Below are 25,058 nucleotides of genomic sequence, written 5' to 3'. Positions count from 1 at the left end.
GGAAACACACATTTACACACAATCACACTTTATTTAATTAACTCTGAAGTGTCTTTATTCCACTCTGCTGAAGAGAAGCTGCCACTCATCGAGGCCGAGCGTTCGCAGGAAGTCCTCAGACACATCCCAGTGTTTTTGTTTGCTGCACACGTCCTCCTTCCCACAGAGATAAAGTCTTCTTCTTTCACATTTCTGCTTTTTATTGGCATGTTTTCTTTAGTATACTCGGTCAGCTTCGAACAGGAGGAACAAGTGCTTTTAAAGAACTGACCCACGGGAGTCTTTTATCAGACCGGAGACACAACCGTGTTTTTGTTTGTCCCATAACACTCATAGATCAGCCCACCAGGTTTCATCTTAACTGACACCAGGTGAGGCCACAAACAAGGTCACAAATAGTTCAAATATTTAATGTACTTATGAATGAATGACTTATTATTACTTCAATATCACTTTAGACACACAGGAGAGGGAAGATGGCGCTGTGTGATGGAAACAGCAGCTGTGAGCGACGGTTCAAAACCAGATCTGAATTTTACTCGGTTTTTATATGCAGAACTTTTCAGCTGTGCTGCACTTAAATCCTAAAATGATCCCCAATCTGGGCTTTGTTTCCACACACACGCACACACACACACACACACACACACACACACACACACGCACTCTGACTCAGCAGGATGCCACACACACTCAGCTGCATGGAAGTGGAAGCAAACGCATGAGAAAACGCGATGATCTCCTGCAGCGTCACACACTTCAGCCTGCACACACACACACACACACACACACACACACACACACACACACACACACACACACACACACACACACACACACACAGGCTCCCTGCATGAACTTCCGCTCTCCTCCTCCGGCCTGGTTCAGCTCCATGTTCTCGCCTCACTGAGCTGCTCTGCCCTGACGGAGGGTTCACGCTGGGAACACAGACGGCAGATCCACGAGAGGATCTCTAACAACCGTTTTTATCCACGTCCGCCTCACAGAGCGTCTGATGTTCGTTCTCTAGACTCTCATCGGGTCGCTCGTCTCTCTAAGCTGAGATCTGAAGCGTTTCCTGAAGCTGATCTTTGTGTGAACCTGCAGATTAAAGCCTGAGTAGCTTCACACACACACACACACACACACACACACACACACACACGCACACACACACACACACACACACACACACACACACACACACACACACACCATTCTCTGTCTGTTTCTCATCATTTATGAAGACACTCGTAAATCGTCACCATTAAATAATCTAAAGGCGTTAAAGGTTATCTGGAGGAAAAGTTCGGGCTAAAATAAAAACCATGAACATCGGATGAGTTTGTTTTCGGGGGTGCACTAAATGAAAAGTCTGAGCAGGCTTGACTCCGCGCGGACGCCATCAGAAAGGTAACAGAAGTTTTCAGCTCACTGATGTAAACACGCGCACATTTTTTCTCTAAATTAAAGGATTCATTGAATTTTTACTTTATGAAAGTCAAAGCAGCTTAACTCCTGCTAATTCATGTTTTTCTGAAATGATGAATTGAGTTCAGGCTAATTTAAAATGCAACCACACAAAGGTTCTGTCTGTTTACTCGAAGCTGATTGGACAGACTCCTGCCAACAGCTGGCCAATCGGAGCTCCTGCTGCTGCAGGCTTAAATACAAACTCATTTGCACATTTCGTAGTTTGTTCTTGTTCTCTGTTAATAAAGTTTTTAAATTGACCTCCTCAAAGTGTTGACATCAAAGCTGTGTCCCAGCCTGCAGCCTCGGAGGCCGTATCTGAAGGCCGATTGTGTCACAGATGCGGCCGACGAATGCGTCCTCCGTTTCCCCGACCCGCGAAGGATCCATCGGGTACATCCTTCGCGGCCCATCGTATCCTGAGATGCATTGTGCGAAATTCAAAGGAGATGGCGAACTCTTACACGGCCGAGGATCACACTTTGAAATGTTTCACCTCCATCGAATAGCTGTGTTACACACGCTGAAGGAAACCACAGGGCCCTTTAAACAGGTTATCTTTAAAATAAGAGGTTAAGTTACACAACGTTGAATTATGCTACTTAGTTAGCTTGCTGTTGCTAGGCGACATGAGCAGCGTTTGGTAATGCAAGGGTCGACCAGAGCGTCTCATTTCAGTTCGGCTTTAACGTCTACGCAGGCGATGAATGGAGCGCGCTCCGTGGACCGCCTCCTTCGAAGGCTGCAGCCCGTCGACCGGCACACAGCGCACAGCCTCCTTCTGAGGAGAATCAGTGAAAGACGTTTTACTGCAGAGGCAAAACTTTATTAACAACATTTTCAATAACAAATCAAATCTTCAGGCTGTCATATTTCTACATTTAAACATCCTGCTGGTGCAGAAATATCATAAACAATAAACTAAGAGCTTCATTCATCCGATTAAAACTATAAATCTGGAATATTCCAACAAAAAGCCTGAACGACAGTAAACGTTCCTTAGTGTTGGATTGTGAAAGGCCTTTAAAAGCATCATGTGACAGTAAAACACTGAAGGTGACCTGATCTCAGGTAGAGGTGACGTGTTGGGTCAGTAAGATGTGAAGCTTTCAGTGTTTTACAGGGAGATTCATTAAGACTGAGCCTCCACATCTTTCCTTATAATTCACCTTTTTTCAGCTCTGCAGACTCTCGGCTGTGAACTTCTGTCTCTACTTACAGTTGGGACTTTTAAAGGTCACAGCGAGCCGCTTCTGTCCTCTCCTTTCTAAATGTTACGAGGGATGAGTCATTCAGGAGCCGCGCAGAAAACTGTGATTTCAGAGGCTTTGATTGTGAAAGATTAACCAGCCTCAGGTTGGAACACGTCGGCGGAGGAAAAGTGAACCAGACGCTTTCATTAAACCTGAGATGTATTTATTTAAAAGGTGAACTCATATCCAGGCAACCAGGGATGTGATGGAGACGAGCTACAGGTGCTGAAAACACACACACACACACACACACACACACACACACACACACACACACACACACGCAGACCTGGATCAGACTGACCTACTTTCTGCTGCTGGTTTTTATCTCTAACAGGACGGGATGGAGGAGGATGGAGGGCGTCTGTGATGCTGCACGGCGGCTGTTCATTATGTAAGCGAGCCCACGTCCTCCCACCGAGCCGCTGATGGAGGAAACGAGGTGACTGTGTCAGAAGCTCACGTCCTGCTGCTCCACAAACTGTGTCAGACTAAAATCAGCGTCTGTGTCTCATAAAGACACAAGCAGGGAGGTTTAAGAGGCAGAAAGCAGCCCGACGCACACTGCCGGCTTCAACATGGAACCAAACGTCTAAAGGAACAACACATCTGATTCATGGGAACCTGTGGGAGACGACTTTTACAAAACTATGATTTCAGTTTGAACCCAAACAAGATGTTTTAGGAGTTAGTGTGGATGAAATAATCTCCATCCACACTAACACGCCTGAAAGGTTCACCTTGTCATGTGCAGGACGGAGCAAACAGGAACACCACTTCTGACTTCCTGTTTCATGATGACGTTGAATTTTATTTCAGGCCGACATTTTTCCAAAACACGACATAAAGTTAATGTTTTACAGACAGAGAAGGAAACCTTAAAGAGGAAACTTTCACCCGATAAACCTGCACACTCACACGCTGTCAAACCACGGCGTGCTCTGAGAGCTCATGGCTCAACTCATGGCTTCCTGTGGGACTTACCCACAGTTCATTGGGAACTTGCTAACGTGTAGAGCCTGATTGGCTGTGTTCCAAACTGCATACTATACAGTACTAGCAATGCACATTGATTTAGCCAAACTGTAGCATGTAGCATGCTAACAAAACACATCTGAACAGCTGCAGACTGCAGACGACCGCCCAGCGCAGTGTGAGAACACAGCCACCGTCCAGCCCCGCACTACATGCAAACACATGTTTGTACGATTAAATATTCAATAAAGAAAGAGAGATACAGGGTGCTCACGTCAGCAGGGTGTTAGACTCCAGGTGAAAGCCAGGTGCCCTTGAAGGTTAACATGTTAACTGTTGCGGAGGGGAAACCGCAGAGCATTCGACAGGTCATTATACTCGTGATCGGATCCTCTGCTTTCTAAAAACCTGAAAGAAGCCGTGTCTCCTACATCACCTGAACGCCTCTGCAGCCTCCCTCTGATGCCTTCACTGTCCAATCAAAACATCCTGTCCGTCTCTGTTCTTCAGCTTTGACATATTTCTGTCTGGATGATCCTCCATCCATCTGCCAGGTGTGTCAGCTGTTCTTCTTCTTGCTGGAGTTAGAGATGACTTGAAACTGGATTGGGTCCAACTATCTTCTCTAAAGTTCTTCCTGCTGTTGCATTCAAGGAACCTTTGACATCTCAGCTCTCGGATCCATCGGGTGCATCCTTCGCGGCTCAGCGTATCCCGAGATTCATTGCACGCCAATTCAAACGACATGGCGGACTCTTACTGAGGAGAACACTTTTAATGTAAACGATTTTGGTTTCAACGCAATCGAAAAGCTGCGATACAAATGTTTCAAAAATCAAAAGGGCTCTAAAAGGTTAATTTACGTGACATTAGTTATGCTAGTTAGTTAGCCCCCTAGCTATTTGCTGCTAGGCAACAGGAGCAGCGTTTGGTGACACAAGCAAAAGGGAGGGAACAGCTGGTGATGCAAACAGGAAGTGCTCCGTAGACCAGAGCGTCTCATTACGGCTTTAACGTTTACGCAGGCGATGAATGGAGTGTCCTCTGAGGCCCGCCTCCTTCGAAAGCCGTTTTTTCTGTGAACGCACTTTAGTCTCGTCTCGTTAACGAAAACGTTTTTATTTTTCTTTTATTATCAACGATCTATTTTTAGCTCATCAGCGTCTCGTCTTTGTTAATGAGATTTCCACTTCCTGTTGGTCCCCTGCAGAGATGACGACTGCTGACAAACTGTGACGTACCACTGAAGTCGTTTCAAAGCACTTTTTAGAATAAAAATGTGCTTCAGTTCATCTTTGCTCCAAACAAACGCTGCAAAAATAAATGAACACGTACACGTGTCCGACAGACTGACGTCGTCCACACTCGTCCAGCAGCTTCAGTCTGCAGATATTTGTTACAAAGAAGAACTCATGACAGAGTTTGTTCCAGAATATTTACTCAGAAAAAGATCAAGTACACACAGTAAAGAACTCAACATGATAAAAACATGTAATCATCGCTGTATCAGACCACAGTGGCTGCATTCCAATACTAAAGTCTCCTTCACGCCTGCCTCCCTCCCTCCCTCCTGACCCGCTGCGTCTCAGGTCAGGTGTGTGAAACCTCTCCTCCCGTAATGTTTGATGATTCTTCTCAGCTTTGTTTGGTTAGCTAGTCTACTGCACGAACACGAGCCGCTCAGACACAAAGCTAACAGAGAGCGACGGCCACTTCTACCTGTCTGAACTCTGGAACTGAGCGCTAGCTACAGTAAATGGCTTCTATTTGATCATGTGACATTAAAGGTTCGTATTGTTATACTGCTGCTAAATGAAGGTCACTGACGACAGACGGACGGACGATCGGGTTGAATCTAAAGGACTGCATCAACGTTTGAGGAGGTTTTGTCCGTCGCTCACTTTACCCATGATCTATCGAGTGTTTAGGCACTGTCTCTGCTAACTATTTTAGCTTAGCTGCACTGCTACGTCCTGCAAATCTCACACCTGAAATACGTCTTCAGGGAGTTCCTTGTGAAATATTTGGTTCTACAAGCTCGGTGATGAAGTTAACAACTGCAGGCGTGAGCTAACACACCTGCTAGCATGAACATACTAGCATCTGTCAGTCACAAAAGCTCCCTGAGCTAAGTAGTTAGCTTGGACTGCAAACAGCTAAAGATACAAATGGCTTCCTCCTGTTGCTCGTTAGCGTGAATGGCTTAGCATCCTGTCACCTGAAGATCTTACAGCATTGGTTCCATTCCTCTCATCACATATTTAATAAGGTGAACAACGGGCAGAACTTTCAAACGTTCATGTCGTCCATCACAACAACCTCGACCAGTGTTTCAACCTGCAGAAAAGATGAACTGAATGTTTCCTGCAGCGACGAACATCCTTTAAAAAACCCGACCCACAGTCTCCTCAGATTTCAGGTTAAAACACTGGAGTGAAACTGTTGTTACCTGTGGACTGACTATCAGAAACGAAGCAGAGATAAATGTGCTGCTGGACAGAAACTAAACAGAGTTTCATGCAGAGTAAAGACGTGAGTCCGTTGCTAGCAGGCTCTGAGGAGATGTCGGGGGAGAGAGAGTTCGGGTTGATGGTTGTCTGTCGGTTCCTGCTGACGTCTCGCCGACTCGGCCGATCCTCTAGAAGGTCAGCACTGAAACGGGGAGGACAGGAACAACAGCAGGTTGGCAGGATCAGTGTGGTGTTATCCGGCGGGAGTCTCATGCAGGGCTGAGGAGGAGGAGGAGGAGGACGTGCGGAGCTGCATGCGTGGAGCTGAGATCACTTACAGTCGACCTCCAGGATGGCTCTGACAGTCCGTGTGAGCTCCTTCGCCTCCTGGGCGAGCGAGGCCGAAGTCCAGGGACTCTTCTTGTAGCGAGGGAGGCTCTGAGACGACGCTCCGACTTTAACGTCTCCGGAGCTGCAAAGAGAGAGAGAGGCGGATGAGTCCAAACCCTCAGAGAGTCTGCGGCCCTAAACGATCACTCTGCTGTCATGGACGTGTCCTCAAAGGATACTCAGCTCAGTTTCACTCTTTAGCATCAGTTTTCATGTAAACACGACGTTTTTCTCTGATTAACTTTCATATCGTCAGACTAAGTGGCGTTCACCTCAAATCGCTCCTTTAGAACGAACATGCATGTTTTTAAATCTGCAGCCGGTTTCTCCTGCTGCAAACGATTCAGGCCTTTGCAGCACGTTGGCACTGGTCAGCCGTAAACACAAGATACTAAAGCACAGAATATAAGAATAAAAGCATTAAAGGTCAACACGAGGAAACAATCCAAATATAATCTGAAATAGGTGTGTTGTGAGAAACGAGCCGTGCGAGCGCCCCGGCTGCCGTCGGTCTGGTGTTTGCATGGCGACCCTCTCCTCTCCTCTCGGCACTCAAAGCTTTAAACTTCTCATGAAGCAGCTTGTTGAAGATGTTCAGTCTCAGCCTGATGAATAAAGTCACACCTCCAGCTGTTTGAATAATGAAGTGATGTAAAATCACAGAGTCAATCTGTTATTCAGACGTCTGCGTCTGTCACCCTCCTTTCTCTCTCTCTCTGCACACAGACAGGACTCTGTGTTTGTGTCCTCCAAACTCATTACCTGCACAATGAAATGTTCTCTTCTCTGAGCTGCTCTCTTTATCACAGCGCTGACTAATGAAAGCCTCATCATGAAAAGTCATTAACAGCAGAGAAAGAGCAGCAGAGTCTTTATGACACCACAGAAGAAGAAGATGAACCGTCAGGAGGACAGGTGCACAAAGAGTCGAGCGAGGGTCCCGAGCTTACGAAAGACGAGCCGCGGTGTCCTACTGACCTGGACTGAAAGAAAAGGACACCTTGGCAGGAGGTGCTGCAGCCGGGTGACTTAACAACTCGACCGATTGACCTGATTTACAGACTTTCACAACAAGCCAGCAGGTGCAGGTAACTCGTGTTGTTACGCTTCAAGAAGTAACAGATGGAGAAGAAACAGAGGAGGAGGACAAACGGAGAGACGGAGGAAAAAACAAGTGATTAAAAATATCAGCACCGAGGAAAACAAGAAGGATGGAAGCAAAAGGAAGGAAGGAAAGGTTTAAAAGAGGAAGAAGGAGGCAAAAAAGGAGGAATAATAAGGAAGGAAGCTAAGAAGGAAAGAAAAAATAGGGAATAAAAAAGGAGGAGAAAATATTCACCAAAAAACAAGGAAAGGAAAGATTTAAGGAATCGAGGGGAAAAGGAAATGTTTAGGGAATGGAAGAAGGAAGGACAGAAGAAAGAGAGAATAATAAGGAAGGAAGCTAAGAAGAATAGGAGAGAAAGACAAAAAGAAGGGAAGAAAGGAAGGTTTAAAAGAGGAAGAAGGAAACAAGGAAAGACAAAAGGGAATTATAAGAAAGGAAGATGAGAAGACAAGGAAAGAATGTAAGTCGGAAGAAATAAAGGGAGGAAAGGAGGAAGGAAAGAAGAAAGGGCTGATGAAAAGAAGGACAAATGGGACTGAAGCAAAGAAAGAAGAAAACAAAAAGCAAGGGAGCTTTAAAGGAAAGAAATTATATATACATAACATGGGGAAGGAAGGAAGGAAGCAAAGAAAGAGGAAGGAAAAAGAGAGAATGGAGGATGGATAAGTGGAAAGATGAGTAAAGGAAAAGAAACAATGAAAGGGAAGATATAAGGAGTGAAAGACGGAAGGGAAGAAGAAAAGGTTTAAAGAGTGAAAGAAGGAAGCAAAGAAAGACAAAATAAAGAGGCAGTGAAGGAAGGAGAGAAGAGAAGGAAAGCAAAGAGCGTAGAAAGAAAAGATGAATCAAGGAGGGAAGAAAGGAAAGAAGGAAAGGAGATATAGAAGTGATGAAGGAAGGAAAGAAAAAGGAAAGAGAGGAAAAGAAGGCAAAGGACTTAGGGAAGGTTGTTTTACTCCTTCTCCTTCATCCTCCTCTCCTTCATCCTTCTCTCCTTCATCCTCCTCTCCTTCTTCTTCTGTGGTGTTGACCTCGCACCGTCTCGCAGGTCGACTTGTTTCATAACCCTGCTGCTGCTGCTCGCTGCGGGCGGCCATTATCAGGAGCCAACCGCTGGCCTACCTGGGCTGAAGTGGGCCAAGCTGGACCACCGAGTGTGTGTGTGTGTGTGTGTGTGTGTGTTGAACGGGGCTAATGGGCTCTGCTCTCTGCAGGATCTCTCATTATGTGACTACAACGATGGTGAACACACACACACACACACACACGCACACACACACACAATAACTGTTCAAATGACCTCATAAATCCAGGTAAATACACACAAATAAGCACACACACATATAAACATCCTGATAAGACACACACACACACACGCAAGATGCAGGGATGGTTGTTGCTAACGGCAACCAGTTTAGCAGCTCTGACTCATTAGCATAGCCACCGTGTTGCTAACGAACAGCAGGCTGGCAATTACTGTAACCTCTGTCTCTCTCTATTTATCACACACACACACACACACACACACACACACACACACTCGCTCTCTCTCTCACACACACACACACACACACACTCGCTCTCTCTCACACACACACACACACACACACACACACACACACACACACACACACACACTCTACTACCTGTGGCTTTTCATTGGTCCGTGACTTTCGAGCAGGAATTCTTGAACGTTCTGCAGCGACAGAAGAAAACAAACAGAAAATCAAATGTGTTCATTTCAGCGACTCGTTTGTAGAATCTGTTTCTCTCTTTGAGGGAAAACAAAATAAAGAACAAATATTCTCAGTTTTTGATGGTCTCTAGTTTTTCTGCCTCTCTGCACATAAACTTTACTCCTGTCGTCTGTTCGAGGGAAACGTCTCTCCGACTGAAGGAGACGTGTTCTTCTAAAGTCCACATTTAAATCATTTCTTGATTTATTTCACAGATAAACTTCAGTTTACGTCCTCGTCAGTGACAAACAGAGTCCCTCTAGAGCTGGACGAAAAGGAAATTAATTTCCTCTTAACTTTGATTTTTATCCGGCTGTGACAGACGATCAATACTTGTTCGTGAGTATATCTAATTAGATATAAAAAATCAGATTAATCCTCTGGTTGGATTTTTTACCTCCACAAAACTCAGCAGTTTCCCCGTCGACATCTCAAAACCCTTTTTGGCCGCTTCGTTCTTCCGTAGTTGACACTCCAGGACGGCGACTCTCTTCTTCAGCTCCTCCGTCTCCTCCTGCAGCAAAGGGACACATTTCATTCAGATCGATCTTTGTATCCAGCGGCTGTTAAATAAAGTTTTTGAACTGTTTGAATTTAAAAATGTAAAAGATAAAATGTTGTCATGTCTGTTATTCGTTTTAAAGGCTGATCGAGCTTCAGGTGTGCTGGCAGGTGGATTTTGTTGCCTTGCTGTCACCTTATTGGTCGGCGCCGGTTGCTCCGCCCTCTGAGTCTTCAGCTCGGCGATCTCGGCCTCCAGCAGGTGGATCACCTCCTCGTAGTCCATCTCCATCCCCCTCGCCTGCTTCTGAGCCGCCTCGGCCAGCTGGATCCGAGTCCTCAGAGCCCGGCTCTCCTCCACGCCCACTTTCACGTCCTGGAAAGAGGAAGAGGAGGGAAGAGAGGGAGGAGTCAGAGTCACAGGTGAACAGGTGATAGTCAGCAGGGCATAAGCCGGGCCTCTGTGGTGCGTTCAGGGCACGCTCAAAACTTCTTAACCCTTATGAATCTTATGTATGAGCGATGAAGTCTTGGTGACAGGCTGAATTAGCGTGAAGAAGCTGCTGCGGCCTGAGGGACGTTTTACTGGATCAGCAGGCTGTGCAGTCGCGTCCCAGCAGGACTCGCACAGACCTGTCAGCGCTCGGCATATTTCTGTCTCTGATAAGGTCACTGACGTGTGGAGAGAAGCATCACAGGAAACAGAACAGGAGTGAAGACGTGTTAAAAATCCTCTAAAGGGAACTCAGTTCATGTCAAACTACTCAACTCTCTGTCTGTTAAATTAATATTCTTTTACGTAGTATTCTTTCTCAGAGAGGACGAAACACCTGGAACTTTGTCAGAAACACCTCAGAAAGAAAAGCTTCTGTCTTTATAACAAACCAGGATTCTACAGCCTGGCTAGCAGCACGGCTACCAGCCTGAATAGCAGCCCAGCTAGCAGCACGGCTAGCAGCACGGCTACCAGCCTGAATAGCAGCCCAGCTAGCAGCACGGCTAGCAGCACGGCTACCAGCCTGAATAGCAGCCCAGCTAGCAGCACAGTGAGCCTGTGGTTAAAGGCTAAGTGTGTAAGTCTGGCCTCTAGATCAAAACGACAACAAAAGATGCTACATGATGCAGTGTGGCATCATGGGAGTTGTGGTCTTCAATCTTAAACCAACACCGTTGCAAATTAAAACTATTGTAGGTGACTCAGACACCAATCGTGTTCACGTCGAGGTGCTATATTCAAGTGTAAAGTCGTAGCAGAGAATTAGCCTAAAATATAACGTAAAGCGTAAAGCTAGCGCTGACTGCGTCGCATGAAGCCGACTTCCCTCCGATCTGATGCTTCTTGTGTTTCCCTGACGGAGCAAACATTCTTAACATTTTTAACATTTTGAGTCTTTCTTGCTTTTTGTGTTCTTTGCAGTCACATGAAGAGTTTCTGAGCTGCTGAAACTTTAATGCGTCTTTAAATCACAATTTTCTCTGGTTTTCCACATATTTCTTCAACTGCAAACATTAACTGACATCGCACCGATATATCTCGTAATCTTTGGCAGATTTTAACTCCTTAAAACTCGTAAACTGAAGAAAAGACAGTGTATGAGCTTTGTGAGACAGTCTGTGTGTGAGAGGCCGAGAGGGAACAGCAGCCTTCAGAGGGGAAGTTACATAACTGTCAGGACGCTGAAACAGACACCCACAACTATGAGACACTGTAACCCTCTTTACTGGGAGGCAACCACTCCCAGTACTGTTGGCACGCTGGAAACCAGTAACTCTAAGCGCCCAGCTGCAGTAAAGTGATCCTCAGAGGTAGTAAAAGATCACCAGAGTGAGATATAAGTTTTAAACCTCAGAGAGGAGTAGCTCGCCAACCCTGAAAAATAAAGTCCCAAAGCTGCAGTTCCTCTGGTGTCCACTTGAGGCTGCCTCCAGCAGTGAGTCAGTCCCCATAGAGCCCCATGTTAAACTTTACAGCAGAAATAAACATGTTTACAGCCTGGTACAAAAAACAGTTTGGGTCTCTATAGCTCATTTCTCTCTTCATGACAACTGTACGGGGAGAATCTTTATACAGCTCACCTGTTTACATTATATTAAGGCTTAAAGTGATGCAGCATTAGGGGCCTCTTTGAGTGACAGGTAGCCCGAGCAGGGAGTCAGGAATGTTGTTGGCTTTCACTCCCAGGTAAGAAGTTTGAGTTACCCAGTGCAACTTGTTGACAGGTAAGCAATGTAAGCTACATGTGTGTCAGGGACACCTGCCGCTGTGTGAGCTGTTTTGTGAGTCAGTGTAAATCCACTTCTGTCGTTCAGGTCTGTCATCAGTCATCAAAGCAGCACACACACACACACACACACACACACACACACACACACGTATGAAGCAGACAGCAGTGATGTTGGCAGCCTCAGCTCTCGTCCTGTGGTGCCGTCATATGTATTGAGAGCTAACAGGACACACATGAAGCACAAGCAAGACATGTTTATCTCTAAATAACACACACACACACACACACACACACACACACACACACACAGGGGGAGTGAGAGCGGTCCATCTGTTACCTTCATTTTTCTCTGCAGAGCTGCACTCCATCTTTGAATTCTGTGACTCACTGTTCCAAGACGAGGCAGCGAGTGTGTGAAGGACAGCTCTGATTAGCTTTCGGTCTAGACGTTACAGTAATGTGGACGTAGCCTCAGCGTGCAGAGTCTAACAATCAGGTTCCAATAAGCCCCGTTCGCTCTCTCTATCCTACGTGTTCTAGCTGTTTCCTTTTCTCTCTGTTTCCCGTTGGTCTTGTTTTCTTTCCGTCTGTCTGTTTGTCCGTTTGTCTGAGCGTAGAAACAATAAATACACTTATTTGCCAACTTGGTACAATCATCACGGTCAAAACAATCTCGGATACATCCTCTGGGAAGGACAGCGTTCAGCGATAAGGACTTCCTCCTCCGTGCGCTGCGTTGTTTACAGTCCAGTCAGCAGCTCGAGCAGCGACCGTGTGTTCAGATCAAAGGTAAATCCTCCCTCCAGATGTGTCTGCTAAATAAACGCTGTCATCTCTCGGTTCGTCCCATCCCCCGGAGGAGCGCCCGTTCATCTGTCTGTGCTGAGTCTCAGTCTCACTGTAAACAGGAAGTTACACAGAGGCTGCACTCTGGCTTACTGCAGCGGGATGAAGCCCAAACAGAACATCATGATGCAGATTAGGAACAAGTCAACATGAAGCTTTGTCAGGTCTGTCCTCAGGAGGAGAAGAGCACTACTGTAACATGAGACGGAGGGCGGAGCCATCGTTTATGATGCATTCAAGGAAGTCGGGAAATCTAAACGTTGAGTGGCTTTCGTAACAGAGTCAGGGAATTTGTGTCAAGTTGAAGTTCAGATCTAGAACAGATTGTTAGCTGTTAGCTGTTAGCATGCAGAGATGAATAAGAAGCTGAGTCGTCGTCAGATCGTCGCTGATTGGAGCTGTGACGGTGGGTTACGTTCAGCCTGCTGATATGTGATAGGTCAATAATACTACAGATGTACTACAGACAGAAAGCAGAACACGTCTCGTACCAAAGTCCGGTGGTTCCTGCAGAATCTCTGAAGAGAGATTAAGGTCAAAATAATCCCTAGTTCAGGTTTAATTCTTGTTTTTTTAATAAACAACATTCGACTGTTGCCAGTCTCCGTCTGAGTCCTCCTGCTGAGTCGAGAAACCATCACAACTCGACAGAATAACGTTTCTGTCCTTCTGAGCGTCTTTGTCTGCAGCTGTCTTTAACTGTACTTTCTGAAACGTTGAACAGATGAGTGCGTTCTGACGGAGAGGTTTGATCGCTGCACGTCTTGTCTCGTGTTCGCGTTAGCAGGAAGTGTTACAGCACACGGACGTCGCTGTCAGCATCAGATCATGCTGTGTGTGTACATCACAGAGGACGAGGTCACAGCCGCTGTTAAAGTAAGACTTTAGAGAAGATTTCAGTGCAGCAGGTGGAGGAGACGTCTGTGTGTGTGTGTGTGTGTGTGTGTGTGTGTGTGTGTGTGGCCTCGTCTGGTTGGGTAACTAATGGATCCCAGCATGAGCTCCCTCCCCTCCAGCTGTGGACCCCGAGGAGCCTCCCATCCTGCAGCCTGACCTGCAGCTCTAACAAGGCCTCGTGTGGACGCCTCCCCTCGCCGCTCAGACCTCCAGCTCTGCAGAAAAGACGACGTAATGGTCGAAGCGTTCCTCGCTGTGCGCTTACTGCACCGCCCGGCAACAACAGAGCAGCAGCGGGTCCTTTCCATCATCCTGAACCTGAGAGTCGGAGGTTTTTCTGATGAGACGCGCTCACTGTTACATGTATGGTCTCTCGCTTTGTTTGAATGTTATGTAAGGCTAATGTCTCTGAGCTGCTGATTTCCCTAAAAGCTGTGAGAGCGCTGCTAAAATGCCACCGTCAGAGAGAAGGATGTTAATGCACTTTGATTCAGGAGCGAGTCAGGACTCAAACACTTTCCTCTAAAAGCTTTTGAGATCTTGAGGAGAGTCATCGCTTCATTCTGCAGAATCTGAAAGTCTGAAAACAGAAGCTTTGAATCAAAAACTCGACGGTTAAAGAAACAGCAAGACCTGGTACGTACTCAATTACCTGCACTTCCTCTGAAACAGAGAAATAATGTGAGTACAAGAAACAGAGAGCTGTTCTGCTGCAGACTGAGCCCACCTGAGGGCTCCAACACGGCAATGACACCTGAGGGCTCCAACACGCCAAGGACACCTGAGGGCTCCAACACGCCAAGGACACCTGAGGGCTCCAACACGCCAAGGACACAAGGTAAAGGTGTGTGTCGGGTAGAGGAAGGGGCGGGACGTGGATAATATCTCTACTGCACACACACTGGATGCAGACGAGCAAGATGGCCTACACGAAGGTCTGTCGTGCTGCAGAGGAGACAGCGTGAAGACCGTTCTCTCTGCAGCTGCCTGATGCACACAACAGGAAGTGCATGAAAGCAAAATAAAGCCCGAACATGAAGTGAACCCTCCTCGTCTCTGCTCGTCAGGTCCAAACACACCGATCACAAACGTCCTGAGCGTCTCCGCTCGGCCGGCTCAGCTGTGAGCCGCGTCTAAATGTGGATATCGATCGTTTATGCAACAGAATAAAAGTTGAGAGGCAGCAGAGTGGGAGTCAGAGAGGCTGAGACCCTTCAGCTGTGAATCACAACACACACACATACACACACACACACACACACACACACACACATAAAACACAAACACAGAGGAGCCCAAATAAAGATTCAATGGAGGCCTAACACTCCTCCCACTGCAGGCCTGCTGCTGTGTGAGAGTCCGCCTCAACCTCCCACACACACACACACACACACACACACACACGTACACACTTGACAGTAGGATTAGAGGGAAAGCTGATGCTGAGCACGGTGGTCTCTAAGTGCAGGTTAAAGTGTGTGTGTGTGTGTACAGGGTCACCTGCTGGTCTATTTTGGAGGTAAGGCCATCCAAAAGCCCTCTCACACACACACACACACACACAAACACACACACACACACACACGCTTCGACTAGATGAAACCAGGCTGCAGACTCACAACAAACAAACTGCAGCCTGAGCTTCACGTCACATGACGTCACTCTCGTCATTATTGCTACAGGAACTCTCCAACAGTCGCGTGTGTGTTTGCGAGTCGTTGACAGTCCACCTTTCGTCTCTTTCAGGTATCAGGAAGTCTACTGGAGCAGAGGTCAGCCTCCTGTACCTGCAGCAGGTGTCACTCACCTGTTTGACCTTGCTGAGCTCCTCCTCCATCTGATGGTGAACTCTCTGAGACTCCACCAGCTGCTCCTGAGTCAGAAACAAACAGTCAACAGGAAGTAGACACACAAGTCACAGGAACACATACATGTATACACATACATTGGCTGTTGAAGGTGTGTGTGTGTGTGTGTGTGTGTGTGTGTGTGTTCTACCTGCAGCCTCTTGATCTCCCTCAGAGCCTCGATGTGCTCCTTCCTCAGCCGCTCCATCTCCTCCAGGTCCTCCGAGTCGGACAGCGACGGCTGCAGATTAAAGATCAACACTTTTAAACGTTGGTGAAGAAAACGTTTGAGCCCTCAGATTTTTAGTTTCATGCTTTAAAAACAGATTTATTTAGTTCAAACAGCTGCTGGCTGGAGTTTAAATCACACAGGAAGGAGTCGTGCATTTGTTCAGAACTACTTTAAGCGGCGGATGAATCCGCGTTCGGTGGTATTTTGTCTTTTTAATGTGTCGGCCTTTTCTTTTGCCGAGGGTCTGCCCATGTACATTAGCACTGTTGCTAACTCTGTTTGCATCTTGTTCTTTTGTACTAACGCTCGTGTGCTTGAGTGTGAGTTTGTTCTTTCACAATAAAAGTCTGTCCAGTCGTCGTTTCTGTGGCTGATTATCGCTCTGATGCAGTTTGACCCCGGCCGTGCAGAAAATCTTTACATCCTGCTGACAGGACGCTTCACACACTAACAGATCGATGAGTGAGCGTCCACATCGAGCGGCCGCGAGCTGCACACGTGCACACGACACGGAGCTGTTGACACGCGTGGAGTCACTTCCTGCACGTACGTGTGTAGAGACTGTGAACCTGCACGTCCCTCTTTGTGTTGATTTGAATTTATGTAAAGTCACATCATTATTCCTGTTGTTTAGAGAAGGAGGAAGTTTTTTACAGGTATATTATATAAATATATAAATATAATATACTGTATATATAATATACATGTAGTGGAGTCAAAGCAGAACTTGTCACTATGAAACGTAGCAGAGAAACAGCAGAAACTTGCACGACAGTAAAGTCTTTGTCGTGTCTGTGTGGAAGCTGAAACACCTGTTTCTGTTGTGTTAATGAGCGTGTATCTGCAGCCCTGCAGGGAGCGCGTACCTGTGTGTTGGTGTGTGACTCCAACAGGCTGTACAGGTCATCAGACGTGAACTTTGACCCCGGCTGAGTGACGCCCAGTTCCTCCAGCTGAGGCTTGAACAGCTCGCGGATCAGGCTCTCGAAATCTGCAAACACAGACACGAACAGAACGTTTACCTTCGAGGATTTCCTTTGATTCTTCTGACACTACTCTCTCTGTCTGTCTGTGTGTATTCAGCTGCAGCACATCTCAAAGGGAGTTCAAGATAACATGTAGAAAATAGAACTCATCAAATATAACAATAACACATGATAAATGTTGGAATTCACTTTGAGGACAGAACTTTAGACAGACAGAGACAGAGACTTTTCTGATCTGAAACTGTTTTTGTGGAGCCGTGTTCTTCATAAATCCTGGACGCTGATATTTACATATTAAAAATAAAATCAAACCACTTAAACAAGTGTGTAAAAACACTCCTCTAAAAGTCCTGCGTTAAAGTGTAAACAACAGAACGGGTCGATTACAACGACTCCACAGAGCAGCAGCGACTCACGATCAGGACGATCTTTTGTAACAGTTGGACAGTCTGGGTGCAAAGCTACGGCTGACGAGTGTCTGTCCTTCTAAAGACTGCGTGCGCCGCATGGAGGCGGGACAGGAACACACTTTGAGGGGGGTTAAGAGAAAAAGGCGACAGGTGGGGAAACAGGATGTAGAGATGAGAGCGTCTTACCTGTGAAGGCCACCGTCCCTGCTGCATCAGGACGTAGTCTGGACCTGAACGCCTGCCGCTGAGCCTCTGTGGGCTTCAGACCCAGCAGATCCAGAGCCTGCACACACACACACACACACACACACACACACACACACACAGATCAATACACAGCGTGGTGTCACACGCTGCTGTTACATTTACAGCCCATATCTCGGCTCGTAGACGCTCCGTGTTTGAGACGATGGAGAGGAGCTGAGATGTTTCAGGAGCCTCAGCGGTCAGAGAACATCTTGTGTTCACAGCAGCGAGTTTTATTTCCTCTTATCTCACAATTTAACGATCACAGGACCTGGAGATACGTGGTTACCAGCTGACAGAGGCCAGCTGAAGCCTGTGGCCTGAGGCAGAATCTGACCTACAAGGCTCATCGTCAGCGTCAACACATTTACAGCTGGTGAGTGAGAACGTCCGAGCGACAAGGTTCAAATATCAAGAAACATTTCGGTTATAAAATAATTCAAACTGAGAAATAAAGTTTGATTCTGAGAAATATGAAATATACATAACACACACACACACACACACACACACACACACACACACACACCTGCTCCAGCCTCTCCAGTTTGAGGCGACAGCTGGTGCTGACGGAGGATTTGGTTTGAGGAGGCTGACTGCTGGAAGGTTCTGGAGACACACGAACACACAGAGAGAGATGTGACGTTAATATTACAGTTACAGTTTCTTCTGTCAGCGGCCATGTTTTGGTGTCTGCTTCATATTTATGTTTACAGTCGATCATTTTGTGTCCTTGATCGTCCACACTCTTATTTTACAATGTCGGTCACATGACATCTACTTCCTGTCTGTCCGTCCTGCAGAGGGATGGTGAAACACCTTCAGGCCCTCATACGGAGAAAGACCTCAGGATCCCTCACACACACAGAGGCGCCATGACGCTTCACATCTCCTCGGCCAATCACAGGCCAGACCTCCCGCATGCCTCACTTCCTCCTCAGACGGGCGGCCAACAACACGCCATCTGTCCCACCTTCGTCTGTGCACAGGCATGTGTGGCTGCTTACATTTAAAAACACCGCGTTCCTCGTGTTTGTAAGATCACGTCACAAATATTTCCCCCCTCTGTGTCTCCAAACTGTGATGAATGTAAGAAGCTCTTATTTTGAAACTGTCCACTTATTAATTCATCGTAGTCCAGAATGTATTTGTCATTGTCCTGGTTTTCTCACAGGTCTCTCTCTCCTGACAGGTACGCAGGTCTTTCAGGATGCTCGCTGGGCTCTTGAACTCTTCCCTCACATGTTCATGCAGCTTTGATAAACAGTATGGTACCAGCACTCCGTCTACATACTACATATTGACATCTTGTTGAAAGTTTGAGAAGCAGTGTTTCAGAGGACGCAGACACATACCAGGGTGCGTTTCTGTGATTCTGTCGCCCTCTGGTGGCGAGGAGACGCGTGTCGGCTCCGCTCTGGCTGCAGGCACTCGAACCTGCAAACATGCACACAACATGGGAACACTGGTGTGAACAGAGTGTGTACATGCGTCATGGTGTGAGCTGATGGTCCTGCAGCTCTGACTGCACAGAAAGGAAGCTGACACATTCTGTCAAAAGAAACCAAAGACGTGATCTGATTCTCTCACCTGGCTCACGTTGACAGACGGCAGAGTCTCACTGGCCGGGTTTCGGCTGGAGGTGATCTTGGTGATCACGGCAGGCTGTGGAGACATGGCACCCAGCCCCGGGGCCCTCGTCTGGGGTCCACCTCCACCTCCGGGCCCCTGCAGGGAGATGGGGCTGTGAGGCCCGCTGCTGGAGCTGGAGGACGACCTCCGCCTGATGAAGGCAATTTCTACCGTGGGGTCCGGTCTGCAACACACAGAGTATTCATAGTTACTGGGATCTTCTTTCTCTTTTGAAATCAGCTAACCACTAAATCTGAAAAGATAAAGTATATCTTCAAGCATGAACATTGATATCTGGTTCATGATCACTAGTGTTACGCCCAGCCGAGGGGAACCTCACAGTCTAACACTGGCGTGACTGTTGTTCCAGCAGCATCTAATGTTAGAGTCAAACTTCTTCTGCATCTTGAATAATGTCCGGAGGTGTTTCAGACCTGAGTTTGGTGCGTGTCAGGATGCTCCGGGCCTCCTCATACGTCACTCCGATCAGGGACTCTTTGTTGATGGACACCAGCTGGTCCCCGACCTGCAGCCTGCCGTCCTGAAACACCACAAACACACAGAAACATTCAGATCCTGGAGCTCAAGCAGCCAACTGAGCGACGAGGATGAAGTTCACTTCAGTTATCTTCATTGGGCTCTTTGGTGAAACAAACGATTTAAGCATCAGTTTTTATTCTGCTTGAACACAAACATTAAATCACAACAAACAATCTTTGTTAGATCAACACGAGACAAAAACACAGCTTTAGACGGGTTTGTCATTCTGACAAAAACCCGAGATTGTTGACACATCATGGAAGTTACATTGGTTTAGTTTTTATAAATCTCAGTTTCATCTGCGGAGGAGTGGAGGTGAATTTGGAGCTTGCAGACGATGTGTCTAACTTTAAACAAAAAGGGGACCGAGGATGGAGCCCTGGGGAACGCCACGTTTTCAGGGCCATTGAAAAGACGCATTAACCGACTACAACAAAGTTCTGCAGAGGAAGTAAGATAGAAGCTTCAAACACAGTCGAACAGTCACATCTGTGTCAGGTTCAGAGCTAAAATATGTTTCTGATGAGCCACAAGCATGTTAAAATTCAAAGCTGACAGAGTTCCCGCATAAAGCTTTTATTTTGTAGTAACGTTTTCTGACGCAGAATGATTAGCATTGCTACAAAGTGCAGCTCGACAGAACGAGAACCCTTAAACTGAACAGCGACAGACGACTTTGTTGGCAACGTGGCCTCTGTTTGCTCTTTGCACGCAAAAACGTGTTTATGGACATCAAAGTGACCTTTGACCTGTAAACACCCAATTCTAATCAGTCAGCCTTTCGGTCGAAGTGGACCTTTTCTCAAGGTGTTTTAAAGGTGTCGAGTAGGACGGACTGACGGACAGTCTGACAGCGTAAAGCCTCAGAACAACACTTCTTTCACTGTTCAGGCACTTTAAATATGACAGTGTTACAAACAGGAAGTGATTTAAGACATTAAAAGCAAACATTTGTTGTCCACTTTGTCAAAGCTTTAAAAACAGAAGCTTCATTCAGACAAAGACCTGAAGTTAAGGCTTTAAGTTCTTCCTGTGTCACAGCAGATCGACCAATCATCTCTTCTTCTGTCATTTTATTTTCTGTGTTCGATGGTGAACAAACATTTGCACGTTCGGAGCTCTCCGTGAGGACGCTGACCTTGTGGCAGTCTCCTCCAGGCACTATTTCCTGAATGAACACCATTGGTCCCTCCGCACGGTTGGCTCCGCCCTTGATGACGAGCCCCAGGCCTGTTCCCTTGGCGACGCATATTAACTGAATGATGCTGTCACTGGGGAGAGAGAGGATGACACTAAGCATGATTAAAAACCACAAAGCCACGCCGCCGCTCACATTCAATCCCACATGACATAATCTGTAACCCCCCCCGTGTTCCTACTCGACTCTGGAAATTGATGAAAATGCTTCTGGACTATTTTTAGCTGTTACTGGTGTTCCTGTGCTGCAGGAGGACAATCTAACAGTTTATGTAACCTCCATCCAAAGGGACAGAAATATAACTTTACTCTAAATGTCTCCTAATGAGCTGTTTGTTTAGAGTGTGCTGTGCACTCCTGCTGTTTCATGTCAGGTTAAAGGTCAGGCGAATATGGAACTTTGAGTGAAGAATAATAAAATAATAATGATAACATTGTCTACCTGAAGGCGAGCGTGGGCGTGTGCACGGTGTAGGCGGGGTTAGCGTTGTAAGCAGGGGTGTGGGTGTAGGCGGTGACCCCCTCTTTAGGACTGAGGAGCTGGGGGCTCTCTGATCGGGAAGAGGAGGAGGAGGAGGCCGTGTCTGTGAGCTTCCCTGAAAAGAGACAAGAGAAGAAGAAAGCAGGGAGACAGGAAGAGGAGCGGGCGGGAGGAGACAGGAAGAGGAGCGGGTGGGGGGAAACAGGAAGAGGAGCGGGCGGGAGGAGACAGTTCAGTGTGATCGATTCATAATGTAATTGATCGGAAAGATTTCTCGGCATGAAACTAAACTGAAATGTGAGTGAGGACACTTTTGGAAAGACGGAAACACTCAGCAAGTGTTTTAAAATTCAGACCAGGACTAAACTTTGGGAAGAGCTTTTTAGCAAGTGAGAAAGTTTATTTTGGAAAGTGGGAACATTTTGGGAAGAATATTGAGAATAGTGTAACCGCACAGGGCCTCGCCGGCAGCAGCACTTCAAAAGTCGCTCAATTCAGCTGGAAAACCGCCGACCTGGCAACCCTGGCTTCACATCCCATGACGTTATGTGAAACTTCGTTTGATCATGAAGCCTGACGCTCCTCTACAGCTCTGTGTTATCATGGACGTGTGACAGCATGTGGAGACGAAGTTTATACCCTAACTGACAGATCTGCGTCATATCTGCTCCTCTCCTCCTGTCTGTCTCCTCCCCGCGCTCATGATAAACTACGCGTGGATCACCTCCGGCTCATCTCTGTCACAGCGTGTGCTGGAGACGTCTTTGATTCTTTATAAAGGTTGTTCACGGAAACACGGAGCGACCGCGACTCTACGAGTCAGGGGCAGAGCCTTAGAAAGGATCACAAACTGCTCACTGTTGATCACTTTGTTATAAATTCAGCTGGTAGATCACGATCTGGATGTCGCCGTCTCTCCCTGTAGTCGGATCGACCCTCCTGTTTTAGTCAGTGAAAGTATTTGGAAGATTGACACAATAAAAAGAGGATATATGTTTCGGAGGAGTCGTTTGGACAATGAGCAAACTATTTTAAAGAGAAGCGATGAATGGGAGAAAGTTTGTGACGGCAGCTTTGGTAAGTCACGACATTTTCAGAAGGGGAGGATTTTAGTAAAAACTCAGGACATGTTAAGAAGTGAGGACATCTTGTGCGGTCGTCTTTATTTTTTTACCAAGCAGTTTAAGAGTAAAGACTGATTCCGGTGTGAGGTCACACTCAGGGTCAGGGTCAGTGATGTAGCGTTGTACCTGTGGAGAGCTGAGTGGGAGAGATCCGTCCTGAAGCGGTGACGTTGTTGGAGCCGTATTTCTCCATCAGCTCGGCAAACTCCCTCCTGAAGGACACACACACACACACACACACACACACACACACACACACACACACACACACACACACAGCATTAGAACCACTCTGTGCAAACACAATCTGAAAACACAAACATCCACCAAACTGGGATCAAACACGTGAAGCTAAACTCAGACTTTCACAATAAGAGCTTTTAAATCTCTCCATGAGAACGTTTTATTTTGAAGCTGAAGATTTGATCCGTGAGAGTTTGTCTCCCTCACATGGACGCAGAGGAAACCTGGGTCAGAGCTGTCTGATCTGTTAATTCCTCCGTAACAGGATCACAGGGACCAAACACTCAGAGGTCAGAGGTCACAGACACTGATCACACGTCTGACCTCTAATAGCCCTGCAGAGCATGAGCGTCACGTCTGGATTTAAAGCAGTAGAGTGTTTATCTTTATTCAAAGGCCTGCAGAGACATTAAACGTCTGTTTTAAAGTTTTAATCTTCATGTCTGAGATTAAATTATTTTCACACCTGGAGATATTTTTAGAGAGACGGGACGTACGTACAGAACAAGGACAAACTGAGACGGGGGGGACACGTTTCACTGTGACACCAACAAAACATGTTGCGATTTATTTGTTGTTTGTAGTGGAACACCTGACGAGGGCGACCAACGAGCAGATTTCTGTTGATCTCTTTTCTGCAGTTTCATCACGATTATTGTGACCTTGTTAAATCAATAACAATAAAGGCCAAAGTTCATCATTAATCGTATTGATTACATCTGAGGTTCATTCAATCTGTTGGTGCCGTATTATACAGAAATATGAACTCTTTTTGTCCCTTCCTGCACCTTTACCTTTTCTCATAATGCAGTTTATGTTGTTTCTGTGGATGCGTTCTTCCCGTCGTGTCGTCTCCGTCTGAGGCTCAGCACCAGGAGCGAGCGCGCTCCCTCAGTCAGCTCTCTGAAGGTTTTAAACTGATAAACGATTCGGGTTCATCTGAGAGTACGGATTGTTTAAAAACACAGAAAACTACGAGAAAAAACTCTCAAATCTTCTTCACCGTTTGGGTTTTAAATGTAAAGTCTGTGCAGACTGAGACGCCAGAGGTCAAAGGTCATGTGGATACCTACATAGCCAGTTTTTGTACTTTGCTGTCAGTGATCACCCAGAGACGGTGACAGACTCCCTGACTTTTCATGTCTGGAGAACAGCTTAAAAATGACACAAACATCCGCAAATTACAGCAGCCTGATCCCACGACACTCAGCAATAAGCTTAGACTCTGTTTTTCTCTTTTTATCCACTGAACCTGTGAGGACACAGAACCAAATCCTCCCAGCATGATTTCATCAGCCTCCTGCGGCTCGCCGCGACTCGCCGTGACCCGCCGTCCCGCTGCGACCCGCCGTCCCGCTCCCGTCCAGCTGCACGTAATCATCATAATTTGTTTAAAGTGTGAAACAAATCGCCGCAACAATCAAGGTCGAGCTGCAAGGTCGAACCGGACGTGTCGGCACAAAGCTGCTTTCACACACACGGACACACACGAACACACACGGACACACACAGACACACGCGAACACACGCGAACACACGCGAACACACGCTGCAGGTTTGGTCATAATAAAGGATGAAGAAGAGGCGGGACGACCTTTCTTCTACAACCTCTGTCCGCTCTGTTCCTCTCTGAAACACACCCGCTCATTCCCTTCAATCATCTTTCTGCGCCACACCAAACTGCTGTTACCTACCTACTACCCTCTCTGTACAAGACAGTAGTTTTGACCAATCACGTATCAGCAGGCGTGTATGCAGGAAGAACCGCCTGTGTGGAGAGCAGAAGCAGACGGAACCCCGTAACACCATCCCAGCTCCCATCAACGATCTTTATTCCTCTCTATAAACAGACATGTGCATGCTTATAGCGAACAATCCTTTCTTAGACGTCTCTGAACGCCACCTGCAGTCAGCACGTTTCTAGTTGGACTGTAAACAATGAGAACAGTTGATGTCGGTGTTGATGTGAGGACATGAACGGGTTTTATTAAAGGTGTTTGTGGTCGTTTCCTTTGGATGTTTTTATTCGTGCCTTAAAAAGCACGAACCACTTTTCATTGCTCGTCTGGTCTGCTGGTTCGTGACTTGGTCTTTGTGAAGGTCTCGTAACTTTTGAAGACTTTTCAGCAGTACAAGGTGTTAATAAAGAGACTGTTTACTCCCGTGTTTGTTTCAGAGGCAGGATCCAAAATATTATGGATGAGGAACTGAGACCCAGGAGGACACGTGTGTTGAACTGTGAGGTGGAGAATCAAACAATAGAAAG

General features: G+C 46.7%; 1 protein-coding gene across 1 annotated transcript in view; it reads right to left on the bottom strand.

Moving 5' to 3' along the window:
* stxbp4 (syntaxin binding protein 4) overlaps positions 1-25,058 on the bottom strand; it is a 42,572-nt gene that overhangs the window by 4,294 nt on the left and 13,220 nt on the right. The window contains exons 6-20 of the mRNA XM_069664356.1: positions 22,676-22,761; positions 21,387-21,540; positions 20,886-21,018; positions 19,642-19,748; positions 19,166-19,391; positions 18,931-19,012; positions 18,105-18,184; positions 17,516-17,612; positions 16,794-16,924; positions 15,853-15,942; positions 15,662-15,727; positions 10,083-10,262; positions 9,783-9,899; positions 9,296-9,345; positions 6,490-6,623 (exon numbers count right to left, since the gene is read on the bottom strand). Of these exons, the coding sequence (XP_069520457.1) occupies positions 6,490-6,623; positions 9,296-9,345; positions 9,783-9,899; positions 10,083-10,262; positions 15,662-15,727; positions 15,853-15,942; positions 16,794-16,924; positions 17,516-17,612; positions 18,105-18,184; positions 18,931-19,012; positions 19,166-19,391; positions 19,642-19,748; positions 20,886-21,018; positions 21,387-21,540; positions 22,676-22,761 (1,733 nt within the window). The remainder of the gene's footprint in view (positions 1-6,489; positions 6,624-9,295; positions 9,346-9,782; positions 9,900-10,082; positions 10,263-15,661; positions 15,728-15,852; positions 15,943-16,793; positions 16,925-17,515; positions 17,613-18,104; positions 18,185-18,930; positions 19,013-19,165; positions 19,392-19,641; positions 19,749-20,885; positions 21,019-21,386; positions 21,541-22,675; positions 22,762-25,058) is intronic.

This window comes from Semicossyphus pulcher, unplaced genomic scaffold (genome assembly GCF_022749685.1).
Source record: "Semicossyphus pulcher isolate SPU_LCO1_2020_fin unplaced genomic scaffold, fSemPul1.0.p SCAF_16, whole genome shotgun sequence".
Taxonomy (NCBI): Eukaryota; Metazoa; Chordata; class Actinopteri; order Labriformes; family Labridae; genus Semicossyphus; species Semicossyphus pulcher.
Note: the sequence above shows the minus strand (reverse complement) of the source record. Positions and strands in the feature narration are given on the sequence as shown.